The 13,933-nt window shown below is 38.3% G+C and overlaps 1 protein-coding gene across 3 annotated transcripts in view; it reads right to left on the bottom strand.

Moving 5' to 3' along the window:
* MCCC1 (methylcrotonyl-CoA carboxylase subunit 1) overlaps positions 1-13,933 on the bottom strand; it is a 59,670-nt gene that overhangs the window by 33,514 nt on the left and 12,223 nt on the right. For 2 of the 3 annotated variants that reach the window (XM_065943125.1, XM_065943126.1), the window contains 3 exons: positions 3,038-3,159; positions 2,449-2,596; positions 2,241-2,362 (listed from right to left, as the gene is read on the bottom strand). In XM_065943125.1, the coding sequence (XP_065799197.1) occupies positions 2,241-2,362; positions 2,449-2,596; positions 3,038-3,159 (392 nt within the window). Of the gene's footprint in view, positions 1-2,240; positions 2,363-2,448; positions 2,597-3,037; positions 3,160-6,683; positions 6,795-13,933 lie in introns of those variants that run through there. The other variant, XM_065943127.1, reaches the window with a different exon arrangement.

Raw genomic sequence — 13,933 nt, 5'->3', positions numbered from 1 at the left:
GAAATGTTATTACTAGAAGACACACAAGACAAATATGTAGAAATGTTAATACTTATAATGATTTTGTTTTCCATCTCTTGTATTTTTCAAGTCTGTAATGTATTCATATTACTTTTCCTGATGCCTATCATGAAGAAAATATTTTGAGACTGACTTTTTCTAAACTGTCACATTCTAAATGAATTTAATTTACTGTGTCATGCTCAGGGACAATTCTAAGTTTTGTAAGCCTTGAAACAAAAACAATTTGGGAACCCACTTTAAGAAAAGTACAAAAATAAGTATAGAATCTTCAAAGATGCCCATACAAGAGAAGGGGCTAAAGCTTTAGCTCATCACCTTCAAGGTAAATCTCTTTCTGGTTATTGTTGTAAAATGAATTAATCTTGATAAAGTCACTTTTGACTTACAGACTTACAGGTTTGTATATGTGCGTGTCTGTATATTTAACACAAAAACTATGAAACAAGAAGCTTTTACAATCAGTATCTTATTTTAAGCAATACACACGAAAATAAAATTTCTAATAAAATAAATTAGAAATGCACATGGTACTTGCTATAGTGGTACCCAGAGAAGCAGTTTAGTGTGGTCACTGGGAGTGTGAATTCCGGAGTCAAATTGCCTGGGTTCAAACCTCAGCTTCACCAATTCCTAACTGGGAGACCTCAGGCAATTCAGATGACCACTCTGCTGCTCAGTATATTCACCTGAAAAAAGAGAACAGGGCCTACCTAATGGGACTGTTGCAGGAATTAGATTAGAAATGGAAGGATAGCAAGATTACTACTTGTTTCCCTGGTGGCTCAGTGGTAAAGGATCTGCCTGTAATGCAAGAGACCTGGGTTCGAACCCTGGGTTGGGAAGATCCTCTGGAGAAGGGAATGGCAACCCACTCCAGTATTCTTGCCTGGAGAATCCCTATGGACAGAGGAGCCTGGCAGGCTATCGTCCACGGAGTTGCAAAGAGTCTTAGTAAAATACTAAGATTACTACTTAGTACATGTAAAATACTTAAACCCTGGCACATGGTTAAGTGCAAAATAAGGGTGAGCTATTAGTATTATTTGTTAACATATCACTTATAATTACAATTCAAGCTGGGTAACCATTTCCATTTTCTGAACATCTCAGATGATGCTTACAGAGTTCTGTAATATAAAGCTTAACTTCTTACAAGAATTTTACTTTGAAAAGACTAAATTCCATCAATAAGAAATGCAATGAATGAATTAATGATACATCTTTATCGTGAAACCAATAAACAGCCAATAAAAGAATGAGGTATATCTATATTTACTGACAGAGAAAGATGTCTATCATATAATATTAGCATATATTATTAAGGTTCTATTTACTGTTCTTCTCTACGTATCTTGTATTCTGTGTGTCTATGTATAAATGTTTCTATTCATGTAGAAAATGCCTGGAAGAACACATACCTTAATACATGTGGAATGGAACTGAGGAACTTAATGTACTCATGTACTCTTAGAACTTTATACTTTACATAATGTGCTTGCATTTCTAACTTAATTTTTTTTTTTTTTTTTTCCTGTCCTTCACTGTCTCCTGTAATTTGTTCACATTCATGTCCATTGATTTGATGATGCCATCCAACCATCTCATCCTTTGTCATCCCCTTCTCCTGCTCTCAATCTTTCCCAGCATCAGGGTCTTTTCTTTCTTTTTTTTTTTAAGTTTATTTTTTTATTTTTCAGTGGGTTTTGTCATACATTGATATGAATCAGCCATAGAGCTACACGAATTCCCCATCCCGGTCTCCCATCCCACCTCCCTCTCCACCCGATTCCTCTGGATCCCCCCAGCCCAACAGGCCCGAGCACTTGACTCATGCCTCCCACCTGGGCTGGTGGTCTGTTTCACCACAGATAATATACATACTGTTCTTTCGAAACATCGCACCCTCCCCTTCTCCCACAGAGTTCAAAAGACTGTTCCGTACTTCTGCGTCTCTTCTTCTGCCCTGCATATAGGGCCATCGTTACCATCTTTCTAAATTCCGCATATATGCGTTAGTATACTGTAATGTTCTTTATCTTTCTGGCTCACCTCACTCTGTATAATGGGCTCCAGTTTCATCCATCTCATTAGAACTGATTCAAATGAATTCTTTTTAACGGCTGAGTAATATTCCATGGTGTAAATGTAACACAGCTTCCTTATCCATTCATCTGCTGATTTTAAAATTTGAGTCAGAAAAAAAGAGCTGAACCTACCTTGGTGTGTCCACAAACTTCTCAATCAGCATGGCATCATCATTGAAAGACTTCTTAGCTTCTCTCCGTGCTGATTCTAACTGCTCTTGAAATTCTTTTTCAGATCTAATGATCCTCATACCCTAAGATGGAAAGATAGTTATGACTATAGCATAAGTGAAACAACTGAGACTAGTCCAAAATGGAATACAAGCATGCACAACCTTACTTTTCCTCCTCCACCACGGACGGCCTTAATCATGACGGGGTAGCCAATTGTCCTAGCATGCTCTTTCAGGCATTGGTCTGACTGGTCCTCCCCGTGATAACCCTCCACAACAGGCACTCCAGCAGCAGCCATGATGGATTTGGATGTGCTTTAGAATAAAAAAATCGATATGCCCCAAAGCTATGAATTATTTCATACAAGAAAAACACAAATATTGCCAAGTCTATAAAAAACAAAGGAACTTTAAAAAGAAAACACTCCATAGGAAAGGAAGGACTATAGTCTGAGACAACTAATACTAATACAATTGTTAAAATATCTACTAGTTTTTTCAATCCAGTTTTCACATGGTAGTTCATTCCATCCTGTTTTTTAATCCCTGAAAAACTGATCAACATATTGATTACCAACACAAATAATTATACTTGATACTTGAATGTTTTCTGTAATGCATTGTAGTGGCATATAAATAAGTTATGCCTATGATGACATAAAGATATATTAACCTATTAACTAGGTCTATTGTAGGTAAAATAAACCATTTCAATTAACCTTCTTATGGCTGTATTTAAAAGATATAAACTCATACCTCTTTATACCCATGTCTCTAATTGCTGATGAAGGAGGACCTACAAAAATAATTCCTTCTTGCTTACACAGTTCAGCAAATTCCATGTTTTCTGAGAGAAAGCCATATCCTGGATGGATAGCCTAGAAGGGAGAAATGAATTGATAAGCTTTCTAGTGTTCCACTGGCAGACTGTGATACAGGTGATGGCATCTTCCTCTGGGGAGGCCTCTCCCTATGCTGCTGATAGGTACATATGGTCTCTAACAGAATATGTTTCCAAAGAGACATCTGAACCTTATTTTTCTAATATATTTTTTAATGGAAGCATATTTGATTTACAATTGAATTTTCATACTAAAGTTATGAAGCCTTACCTGAAACAGAAAAACCAATATTTCTTTTTGTTGTGGTAGTATCATATCAAATTTACATTTTAACCACTTTAAGTGTATAGTTCAGTGGCATTAAGTATGCTCACAATGTTGTGCAACCATCACCATCATCCATCAACCCCCAAATTCTATACCTATTAAATAATAATTTCCCATTCCCTGATAACCTCTATTTTATTTTCCATCTTCTCTGTACCCAATAAAAGGGAATCAAACAATATTTGTCCATTTGTCTCTGGCTTATTTAGCATGCTATTTTCAAGTATCAGAATTTCATTCCTTTTTATGGCTGTATAATGGTCCACTGCAGTTACTGTCTACATTTTGTTCATCCCTGCATCTGCTGATGGACATGCGGACTGCTTTCACCTTTTGGTTACTGTGAATACTGCTGCTATGAACATTAGTATACAAGTATCCTGCTTTAAATTCTTTCAGGTATATATGTAATGTCAAGGAATATTTGCAGTTAGGAGTAAAGAACTTCAGGGTGGTAAGGCAGGTGGGTGGTGGTTTGCTCTGTCTCTCTACAAAGTTGGCCTAGAACTGAAACCATGTGCCCAAAAGTTGCAAAGAGCATCCTTCCACAATACTAACTCATTTAGCTTCAGGTCACTATCTGCTGATGCTGTGTTTCCAGAAAAAAAGCTAAGAATCAAAAAGTCATATAGTCAAATAGCATTAAAGTCTGTATATACTTCAGTGAAAAAGGACCCTCTCAGATTTTAATCTAATCACTTGCAACTTACTCAGAGTTTTAAGAAATTTACTTGGCTGTCTATCCCACAGAAGAGGAATATCAGTAACTGAATGACAGCAAGATTTCTAAGAGAAACATGCTGACAGTGAAAAGGGACAAAAGAGAGGAGAGTAAGAAGTGAAACAGGCTTATGTGGTTTAGCAAGGAGTAAGGCAACTCTCCAACTTCAACAGTTCTGAGGGCATTTCTGTCCTTTTAAAATAATAATTAAGTATGTATAATTATAACCAAGAGAATGTGAAAAGAAAAAAGCTTATCCAACCCTATTTCAAAACAGTTACGTCCAAAGAAACTTTCAAAATAAAAGGGGTAAGCTTTAGATGTCTGGGAAACTCCTGTGACTAAAAAAACCCACATCTTGGTAACAGCAAATAACAATATGCTAGATACTGAACACAAATAATCACATTTTGATGTCAGTTCAGAGTTTTGTTCCTTTTAAACCAAAGTTCAATTTTAGTCATTTTATGTGAAATGTCAATTATTATTTATGTCAGACAAAATAAAACAGGTCTACATGTCAGTCCTACCTGATTTTTAACAGTTTTTTTTAAAGGTACAATTTACAATATGAAACATTCACCCATTTAATTTGATGAACCAAGCGCATTTACATAACTGTGCTGTAACTGGACTGTGACTATACCCCAGCTTTAGGACACTTCTACCAGAATTCCTATATGCCCATGTGCATAAATGATGAATCCTTGCTCACAGAACCAGGCAACTACTGACTTGCTTTCTTTCTATATAATTTTACCTCTTTTAGAAGTCTCACATAATGGAACCATATAGTCCACAATTTTATATGTCTGGCTTAAACTTACTATAATTTTCTGTGGTTCACCAGCAAAAAGAAAAAAAAAGAAAGAGTATTGATGCATGCCACAACATGGATATATATACCACTTTGGTTTATAGACTATATGGCTATATCACATTTTAAAAAATAATTTTATTTATTTTTATTTAACTTTTGGCTGCACTGGGTCTTTGCTGCCGCCTGGACTTTTCTCTAGTTGTGGTGAGCAGGGGCTAATCTCGAGCTGTGGTGCACACACTTCTCACTGCAGTGGCTTCTCCTGTTGTGGAGCACAGGCTTCAGTAGTCGTGGCCACGTGCTCAGTAGTTTTGGCTGCCAGGCTCTGGAACACAGGCATAGCTGCTTCCCAGCATGTGGGATCTTCTTGACCAGGGATTGAACCTGTGTCTCCTACATTGGCAGGTAGATTCTTTACCACTGAGCCACCAGGGAAGCCCACACATTTTGTTTTTTTATAATTTGGATTTTTCCGAGTTTTTGGCCATTATGATTAATGCTACCATAAACATGCATGTATAGGTCTTTAATTTTTCTCAGAAATATTTCATAGTTTTCAGTAGATAGGTCTTGAACTAACTTTTTACTAAGCATTTGACTTTCACTGATGTTATTGCAAATACAACTGATTCCTTAATGTCATTTTCAAAGTGTTTGTTGCTAGCCTCCCTTTTTTGGGAACAGATACTTAATTCAACAGAACCCTGATTAACTAGATAAATACTCTCTCTTTGTAATTAAGAAAAGAAGCTGTCTCTTTGCAAACAATAATGTTCAAATACAGTATGGGAATGTCCTCAAGGAATTTAACCAATTTCTTTTAGTGTGAACACTAATATATATAAACCACAGTATCCTCGAGCATTTGAATGGATTGAAAAGGAAACCTAACAATGCTACTACCACCAGTGGGCTAATTTTCTAGCCATCAGGCAGGGGTTTAGCTGCTGACGCACCCTGGTGCCACACAGGCTGCTAAGTCCCTTCAGTCGTGTCTGACTCTGCGCGACCCCATAGACGACAGCCCACCAGGCTCCCCTGTCCCTGGGATTCTCCAGGCAAGAACACTGGAGTGGGTTGCCATTTCCTTCTGCAACGCAAGAAAGTGAAAAGTGGAAGTGAAGTCGCTCAGTCGTCTCAGACTCTTAGCGACCCCATGGACTGCAGCCCACCAGGCTCCTCCGTCCATGGGATTTTCCAGGCACGAGTAGTGGAGTGGGGTGCCATTGCCTTCTCCGGTGTGACACAGGATTGCAAGCCTTTTTAGACTGTTCATCCTTTGGTAGTAATACACGAAAAGATACACGAAAGACAGAAAACTGGTATCATCTCCTACCCTTAAATCTCTGCCAAAATAATTTCTTCTATGTTTATAGTTTGTGTCTATTCTGCTATGTGCTTGTTCAAGCATATGCATAGATACAAAGTTGTTGTTGTTATTACTGGCTCTGTCTTTAGCAAAACTGAGATGTGTAAGCTTTCCATGGTAGAGCAGACAATTCATACGCCTCAAATTATTTTGTGTGTGTGTATGATTTTGAAATGTCTCTAATAAAGTTATTTATTCCTTGTGGCATATTAAAAGAAACTGGAGCACCTTCACAAAACATTCGTGTTTAGAAGCTAATCCAGCTAACCAAGGGGATGGGTGAGGCCTGGCAAAAGCTTTTCACTAAATAATAATATACTTACAAAAAAGTAAGTAAGTCGCTCAGTCGTGTCTGACTCTTTGCAACCCCATGGACTAAACAGTCCATGGAATTCTCCAGGCCAGAATACTGGAGTGGGTAGCTGGTCCCTTCTCTAGGGGATCTTCCCAACCCAGGGATCAAACCCAGGTCTCCTGCATTGCAGGTGGATTCTTTACCAGCTGAGTCACAAAGCAAGCCCCTTTACAAAAAAGTGCACATTGTAAGTATACAGCTTTTGTAAACATAGTTTTCATAAACACTCATTTCAAGCAACAAATAATCACCGACATTCCATCAGAGAGCAGAAAGTGCTCTTCCAGGTAATTTTAAGTCCTGCCCAAGGTACTACATCAACATTTCCTTTAAAAGGCTCCTCAGTGATTCTAATCTTCAGCCAGAGCTTACTACTCCTACCTCTTTCCCAGCTAGAGAAGCCCTGAGACAACTGACAATCAAGAGGACCAGTCTAATGAGCATGCTTACGATTGTATCTTCTAGATTCTCTCAATATAGCCACGTCACTGAACAAATTACCAGAAATTTAGCTCATGAGTAAATTTTACTCTAGTATCTATAAAAATGCTTATGTCAAAATGGCCACATTTAGAATTTTACATGGAAACACAGAAGACTTCAAATAGCCAAACAATTTTAAGAAAGAAGAACAGAGCTGGAGGAACCACACTCTCTGACTTCAGACTATACTACAAAGCTATAGTAGTCAAAGCAGTATGGTACTGGTATAAAAACAGACATACATCAGTGGAACAGGATAGAGTCCAGAAGAAAAAAATCTACATACTTTTGTTCAACCTACAACAAAGGAGGCAAAAATATACGATGGAGAAAAGGCAGTCTTTTCAATAAGTGGTACATATATAACCACATGAAAAAGAAAAAATGAGAACATTCTCTAACATCATATACAAAGATAAACTCAAAACGGATTAAAGACCTAAATGTAAGACCAGATACTATAAAACTCCTGGAGGAAAACACAGGCAGAACAAGCTTTGACATAAATTGCAGCAATATATATTTTTTTGATCAGTCTCCTAAAGAAAAGGAAATAAAAGCAAAAATAAACAAAAGGAGCCAAATTAAACTTCAAAGCTTTTGGTCAGCAAAGGAAACCATTGCTGAAACTAAAAGACAATCTACTGAATGGCAGAAAATGTTTGCAAATGATATGACTGATAAGGGATTAATACACAACATATAAATAACTCATACAATTCAACATCAAAAAAACAAACAACCTGATTAAAAAATGGGCAGAAGAACCCAATGGACATTTTTCCAAAAAGGAAATGCAGATGACCAACAGGCACATGAAAAGATGCTCAACATCACTAATTATCAGGGAAATGCAAACCAAAACCACAATGAGATATCACCTCACAACTGTCAGAGTGGCTACCATCAAAAGGAACAGAAATAACAAATGCTGGAAAGGACATGGACAAAAGGGGACACTTCTGCACTGTTGGTGGGAAAGTAAATTGGTGCAGCCACTGTGGAGGCTTCTCAAAAATCTGAAAAGAGAACTACCATATAACCCAGCAATTCTACTCCTGGGTATGTATTTGGAAAAAAAAAAATGAAAACACTAGTTCGAAAAGATACATGCAGCCCAATGTTCACAGAAGCATTATTTACAATTGCTAGGATCTGGAAGCAACCTAAATGCCCATCAATAGATGAATGGATAAAGAAGATCTGGTTTATGTACACAAAGGAATACTACTCAGCCATAAAAAAGAATGAAATGTTGCCATTTGCAGCAACATGAATGGACTTGGAAGGCATTACGTTAAGTAAAATAAGTCAGACAGAGGAAAACAAATATGATGTCACTTATATGAAGAATCTAAAAAATACAACAAACTAGTGAATACAACAAAAAAGAAACGGAATTCCCTGGCAGTCCAGTAGTTAGGACTCAGTACTCTCACTGCTAGGGTCGCAGGTTCAATCTCTGGCCAGGAAACTAAGATGCCACAAGCTACGCTGCATGACCAGGAAAAAAAAAAGCAGATTCACAGATACATAGAACTACCAGTGCGGAGAGGGAAAAAGGGAGGGGCAAAATAGGGGTAGGAGACTAAGCAGTATAAACTATTATGCATAAAACAAGCTACAAGAATATATTCTACAACATGGGGAATATAGTCAATATTTTGTAATAACTGCAAGTGAAATGTATCCTTTAAAAATGGTATAAAAATTTAAAAAAAAAATTCTACATCTTTTGCAAACTTCTTTCAATATCACTATGCACACATTATTCAGTGTCCTTTATTAAAACAATCAATACGATTCTTGTCAAAATGAGGGCAAGGTTTGCTCCCCTAATTGGCAAATAGCCTTTTAGTGAAGAACCCTGTGGGCTTCCCAGGTGGCGCTAGGGGTAAAGTACCTGCCTGCCAATGCAGGAGATGTAAGAGACACGGGTTTGATCCCTGGGTTGGGAACATCCCCTGGAGGAGGACATGGCAACACACTCCAGTATTCTTGCCTGGAAAAACCCATGGACAGAGGAGCCTGGCAAGCTACAGTCCATAGGGTCACAAAGAGTTAGACGTGACTTAGCATGCACGCAAGCAAGCAAAGAGCCCTATAAATTGTAACCTACCAAACTTCCTTTTTGATCAGGCAGCTTTCACTGGCCTAAGTTTTCTGACTTAATTCCAATCACTATGCCCCAATAATAGTCCCATATTACTTATTTCTTGCTTTTACTCTTAACCACTATCTGTAATGCTTGCAATTCACCTCAAATCTTAAATATCCATGCAAAATGTGTGAAAATTATTTGTGCTACTGTAACACTATTTGTGTTCTTACAGGATCTAACATAATACTAATCCAGATAGACATGGCGTTGACAAACTCCCCAGAATTAACATATGATACATTTGCTATAGAGTCATTACTTACACTGAAAAATGGTATCAGTAAACTGCCATTAAAAAGGAAAAGGATTTTCAACTCTTTGATTAGCAAGCAAAGATAAAATAAGGAAGCTGACTGGCTTACAAGAAGTTATTTCTGAAATTTCTGACTAAATAATACCTTCCTCTTTTCCAAAATGCCAGGCAAGGCTCAACCTGGTCTATTAAACAGAAGCTGAGAGTCAGGAAACTTTTGTTTAAATCTTTCTCTTTCAGTGATAAGACAAGTTTTGCTTTCAAAGTACCTGGGGACCTTGGGGGGGAAATGCAAATTATGCATAAAAATGTAAATTACAGCTGGCTAGGAGTGAGACCTAACAGCCTACATTTCAACCAAATGAAGCCATGGACCACACTTTGAAGAGTGAGATTGGATGATTTTGGGTATCATGTATCCTGTGCAGTAGATTTCACATTTGTAAAATGGTGGTAATAATACTGTATCATGTAAGCTCAAACACGCAATAGATACAAACTGACAATTATGTTAAAGTGCCTGGATTCCTAAGGACCTTTTACTCCAATTGATAATTAAAAAGTTTTAGAAACAAGCAAAATTGCAGAAGAGCCGTGCCTTTCTTGGACCATTCCATTTTCAATTCTCAATAAAACAAGTAATAAATATTTGAGATTGATCTACTGTGGTACCTTACAAGAATGTGTTTTTCTACTTCTATTTTTTGTATTAATAAAACATTTGAATCAAAAAAAAAAGAAACAAATTTTAAATATCTGTGTTTACAAATTAATGTCTACATTGTTCAGTCTAGAAACTCTGACTCTAAAGAAGAGAACACTGATGCAGAAACACATAAACACAAAACAACTGCATATATTCATTAATTCAAATTAATGACTCCCTGTGCCAGGTAACAGGAATGTTGGGAGGTAGAGAATATAAGTCTCAGATGTGGGTTCTGGTTTTAAGCGGAGCACAGTGGAGTCAAGGAGTCATGACCTGCATTAAAATTATTAAACAAGAAAATAGTTAATTAAATCTAAAGATGACTGGAACTGGAAAGCAAATGCTAAAGGAAAAGGCAGACATCAATGCGACTAGAGGAGTCATGAAAGTAATTGTTAGAGGCAGGAATTCGGGTGCTAGTGAAGAGCAAGCCCGTAGCAATTGACTCCTAATTATCCTGACTGCTGCCTTTGTTCTCACCCCACCTTTGCCCCCTTCCACTGGCTGATTCCCCACCAGCAGCCACAAAGATCTTATTAAAATATAAATCAAATCACCTCACTCCTCTGCTTAAAATCCTCCAATAGCTATTTAGAATGAAATGCAAACTCCTTACTAATGCTCTGAATAAGGCCTATAGTAGTCTAAAAGATGCTGCCTCTACCCTTCTCAGCTTCATCATCTACCACTTTCCTCCTGAGTCTTGCTGGTTTTCCAGCTCCGAACCCGACCTTCCACTGAGTTTGGCGACCAGCCTCTGCCAATTACCATTCTGGACAGCTGGTTCTCTATCAGGTTCTACCAGCAGGGGCCACTGTAGGAAAACTGGCAGCCAGGGAAGCTCTCTGTTCTTCCAGAGCCCTCACCAGCAGTTCCCGTGAAGAGTCTCTCCTGGAATTTTCGAAACCAGACTCATGCTCCTAAGGTAGGGCCCCTCCATAGAAAAACTGAGAAAGAGCTGCAGAAGGTCCTTCCTCCAACCACTTCCCTGGTCAAAGAGGTAAGTTTTTATCACTGGGTAATTTCAACATACTTTTTTTCTCTTCTAGTCCTTCTAGACAACTGGTGGAACTAAACCCTAACTTAATTCCCCTTTGTTGAAATATCTAGTGGAATTTGTTTTACTAACTGGATTCTGAATGACACAGCTCTTCACTGCCTTCCCTCCATCCGCACCGAGTGTTTCTGTCTCTTGAACACCAACCTTATACTCATCTCAGTGTCCTGGCAGTCCCATTTGACTGAACTTCTATGGCTGGTTCCTTCTCTTCAGGCAGGTCTCTGTTCAACTGTCACCTCTTCAGAGAGGCCTCTGCTGATCGCACTTTTAAATAAATATTTAAAAGCATTTCCTAACCAGTCTTTAACCCCTTATCTGGCTTTATTTTCTTCCTACCACTTACAACATTCCTAGTTATAGTAGTTCTTTACTTGTTTCATTCACTGGAAAGGGTGAATTTAACTCAGATGACCCTTATATCTACTACTGTGGGCAAGAATCCCTTAGAAGAAATGGAGTAGTCACCATACTCAACAAAAGAGTCCGAAAAGCAGTACTTGGGTGCAATCTCAAAAACGACAGAATGATCTCTGTTCATTTCCAAGGCAAACCATTCAATATCACAGTAATCCTAGTCTATGCCCTGACCAGAAATGCTGAAGAAGCTGAAGTTGAACGGTTCTATGAAGACCTACAAGACCTTCGAGAACTAACACCCAAAAAAGAAGTCCTTTTCATTAGAGAGGACTGGAATGCAAAAGTAGGAAGTCAAGAAATACCTGGAGTAACAGGCAAATTTGGCCTTGGAGTACAGAATGAAACAGAGCAAAGGCTAATAGAGTTTTGCCAAGAAAATGCACTAGTCATAGCAAACATTCACTTCCAACAACACAAGAGAAGACTCTACACATGGACATCATCAGATGGTCAACACTGAATTCAGATTGATTATACTCTTTGCAGTCAAAGATGAAGAAGCTCTCTACAGTCAGCAAAAACAAGACTGGGAGCTGACTGTGGCTCAGATCTAAATGCCTTAATGCCAAATTCAGACTTAAATTGAAGAAAGTAGGGAAAACCATTCAGGTATGACCACAGACCATTCAGGTATGACCTAAATCAAATCCCTTACAATTATATAGTGTGGAAGTGAGAAACAGATCAAAGGGATTAGATCTCATAGACAGAGTGCCTGAAGAACTATGGATGGAGGTTCAAGACATTGTAAAGGAGGCAGGGATCAAGACCATTCCCAAGAAAAAGAAACACAAAAAGGCTAAATGGTTGTCTGAGAAGGCCTTACAAATAGCTGTGAAAAGAAAAGAAGCAAAAAGCAATGGAGAAAAGGAAAGATATACCCATTTGAATGCAAAGTTCCAAAGAATAGCAAGGAGAGATAAGAAAGCCTTGCTCAGTGATCAGTACAAAGAAATAGAGGAAAACAATAGAATGGGAAAGACTAGAGATCTCGTCAAGAAAATTAGAGATACCAAGGGAACATTTTATGCAAAGATGGGCACAATAAAGGACAGAAATGGTATGGAACTAACAGTAGCAGAAGATATTAAAAAGAGGTGGCAAGAATGCACAAAAGAACTGTACAAAAAGATCTTCACAACCCAGGTAATCACGATGGTGTGATCGCTCACCTGGAGCCAGACATCCTGGAATGCGAAGTCAAGTGGGCCTTAGGAAGGGTCACGACGAACAAAGCTAGTGGAGGTGATGGAATTCCAGCTGAGCTATTTCAAATCCTAAAAGATGATGCTGTGAAAGGGCTGCACTCAATATGCCAGCAAATTTGGAAAACTCAGCAGTGACCATAGGACTGGAAAAAGTTTTCATTCCAATCCCAAACAGAGGCAATGCCAAAGAATGCTCAAACTACCACACAATTGCATTCATCTCACACACTAGTAAAGTAATGCTCAAAATTCACCAAGCCAGGTTTCAACAGTACGTGAACTGTGAATTTCCAGATGTTCAAGCTGGATATAGAAAAGGCAGAGGAACCAACATCCAACTGGATCATTGCCAACATCCGCTGGATCATTGAAAAAGCAAGACAGTTTCAGAAACACATCTACTTCTGCTTTACTGACATTGCCAAAGCCTTTGATTATGTGGATCACAACAAACTGTGGAAAATTCTGAAAGAGATGGGAATACCAGACCACCTGACCTGCCTCCTGAGAAATCTGTATGCAGGTCAGGAAGCAACAGTTAGAACTGGACATGGAACAACACACGGGTTCCAAATAGGGAAAGGAGTACATCAAGGCTGTATATTGTCACCCTGCTTATTTAACTTCTATGCAGAGTACATCATGAGAAATGCTGGGCTGGATGAAGCACAAGCTAGAATCAAGACTGCCGGGAGAAATGTCAATAACCTCAGATATGCATATGACACCAGCCTTATGGCACAAAGTGAAAAACTAAAGAGCCTCTTGATGAAGCTGAAAGAGGAGAGTGAAGAAGTTGGCTTAAAGCTCAACATTCAGAAAACTAAGATCAAGGCATCTGGTCCCATCACTTCATGGCAAATAGATGGGAAAACCATGGAAACAGTGACAGACTTTATTTTTTGGGCTCCAAAATCACTGCAGATG

Source organism: Muntiacus reevesi, chromosome 8, assembly GCF_963930625.1.
Source record: "Muntiacus reevesi chromosome 8, mMunRee1.1, whole genome shotgun sequence".
Classification (NCBI taxonomy): Eukaryota; Metazoa; Chordata; class Mammalia; order Artiodactyla; family Cervidae; genus Muntiacus; species Muntiacus reevesi.
This window is presented reverse-complemented; position numbering and strand designations above follow the sequence as displayed.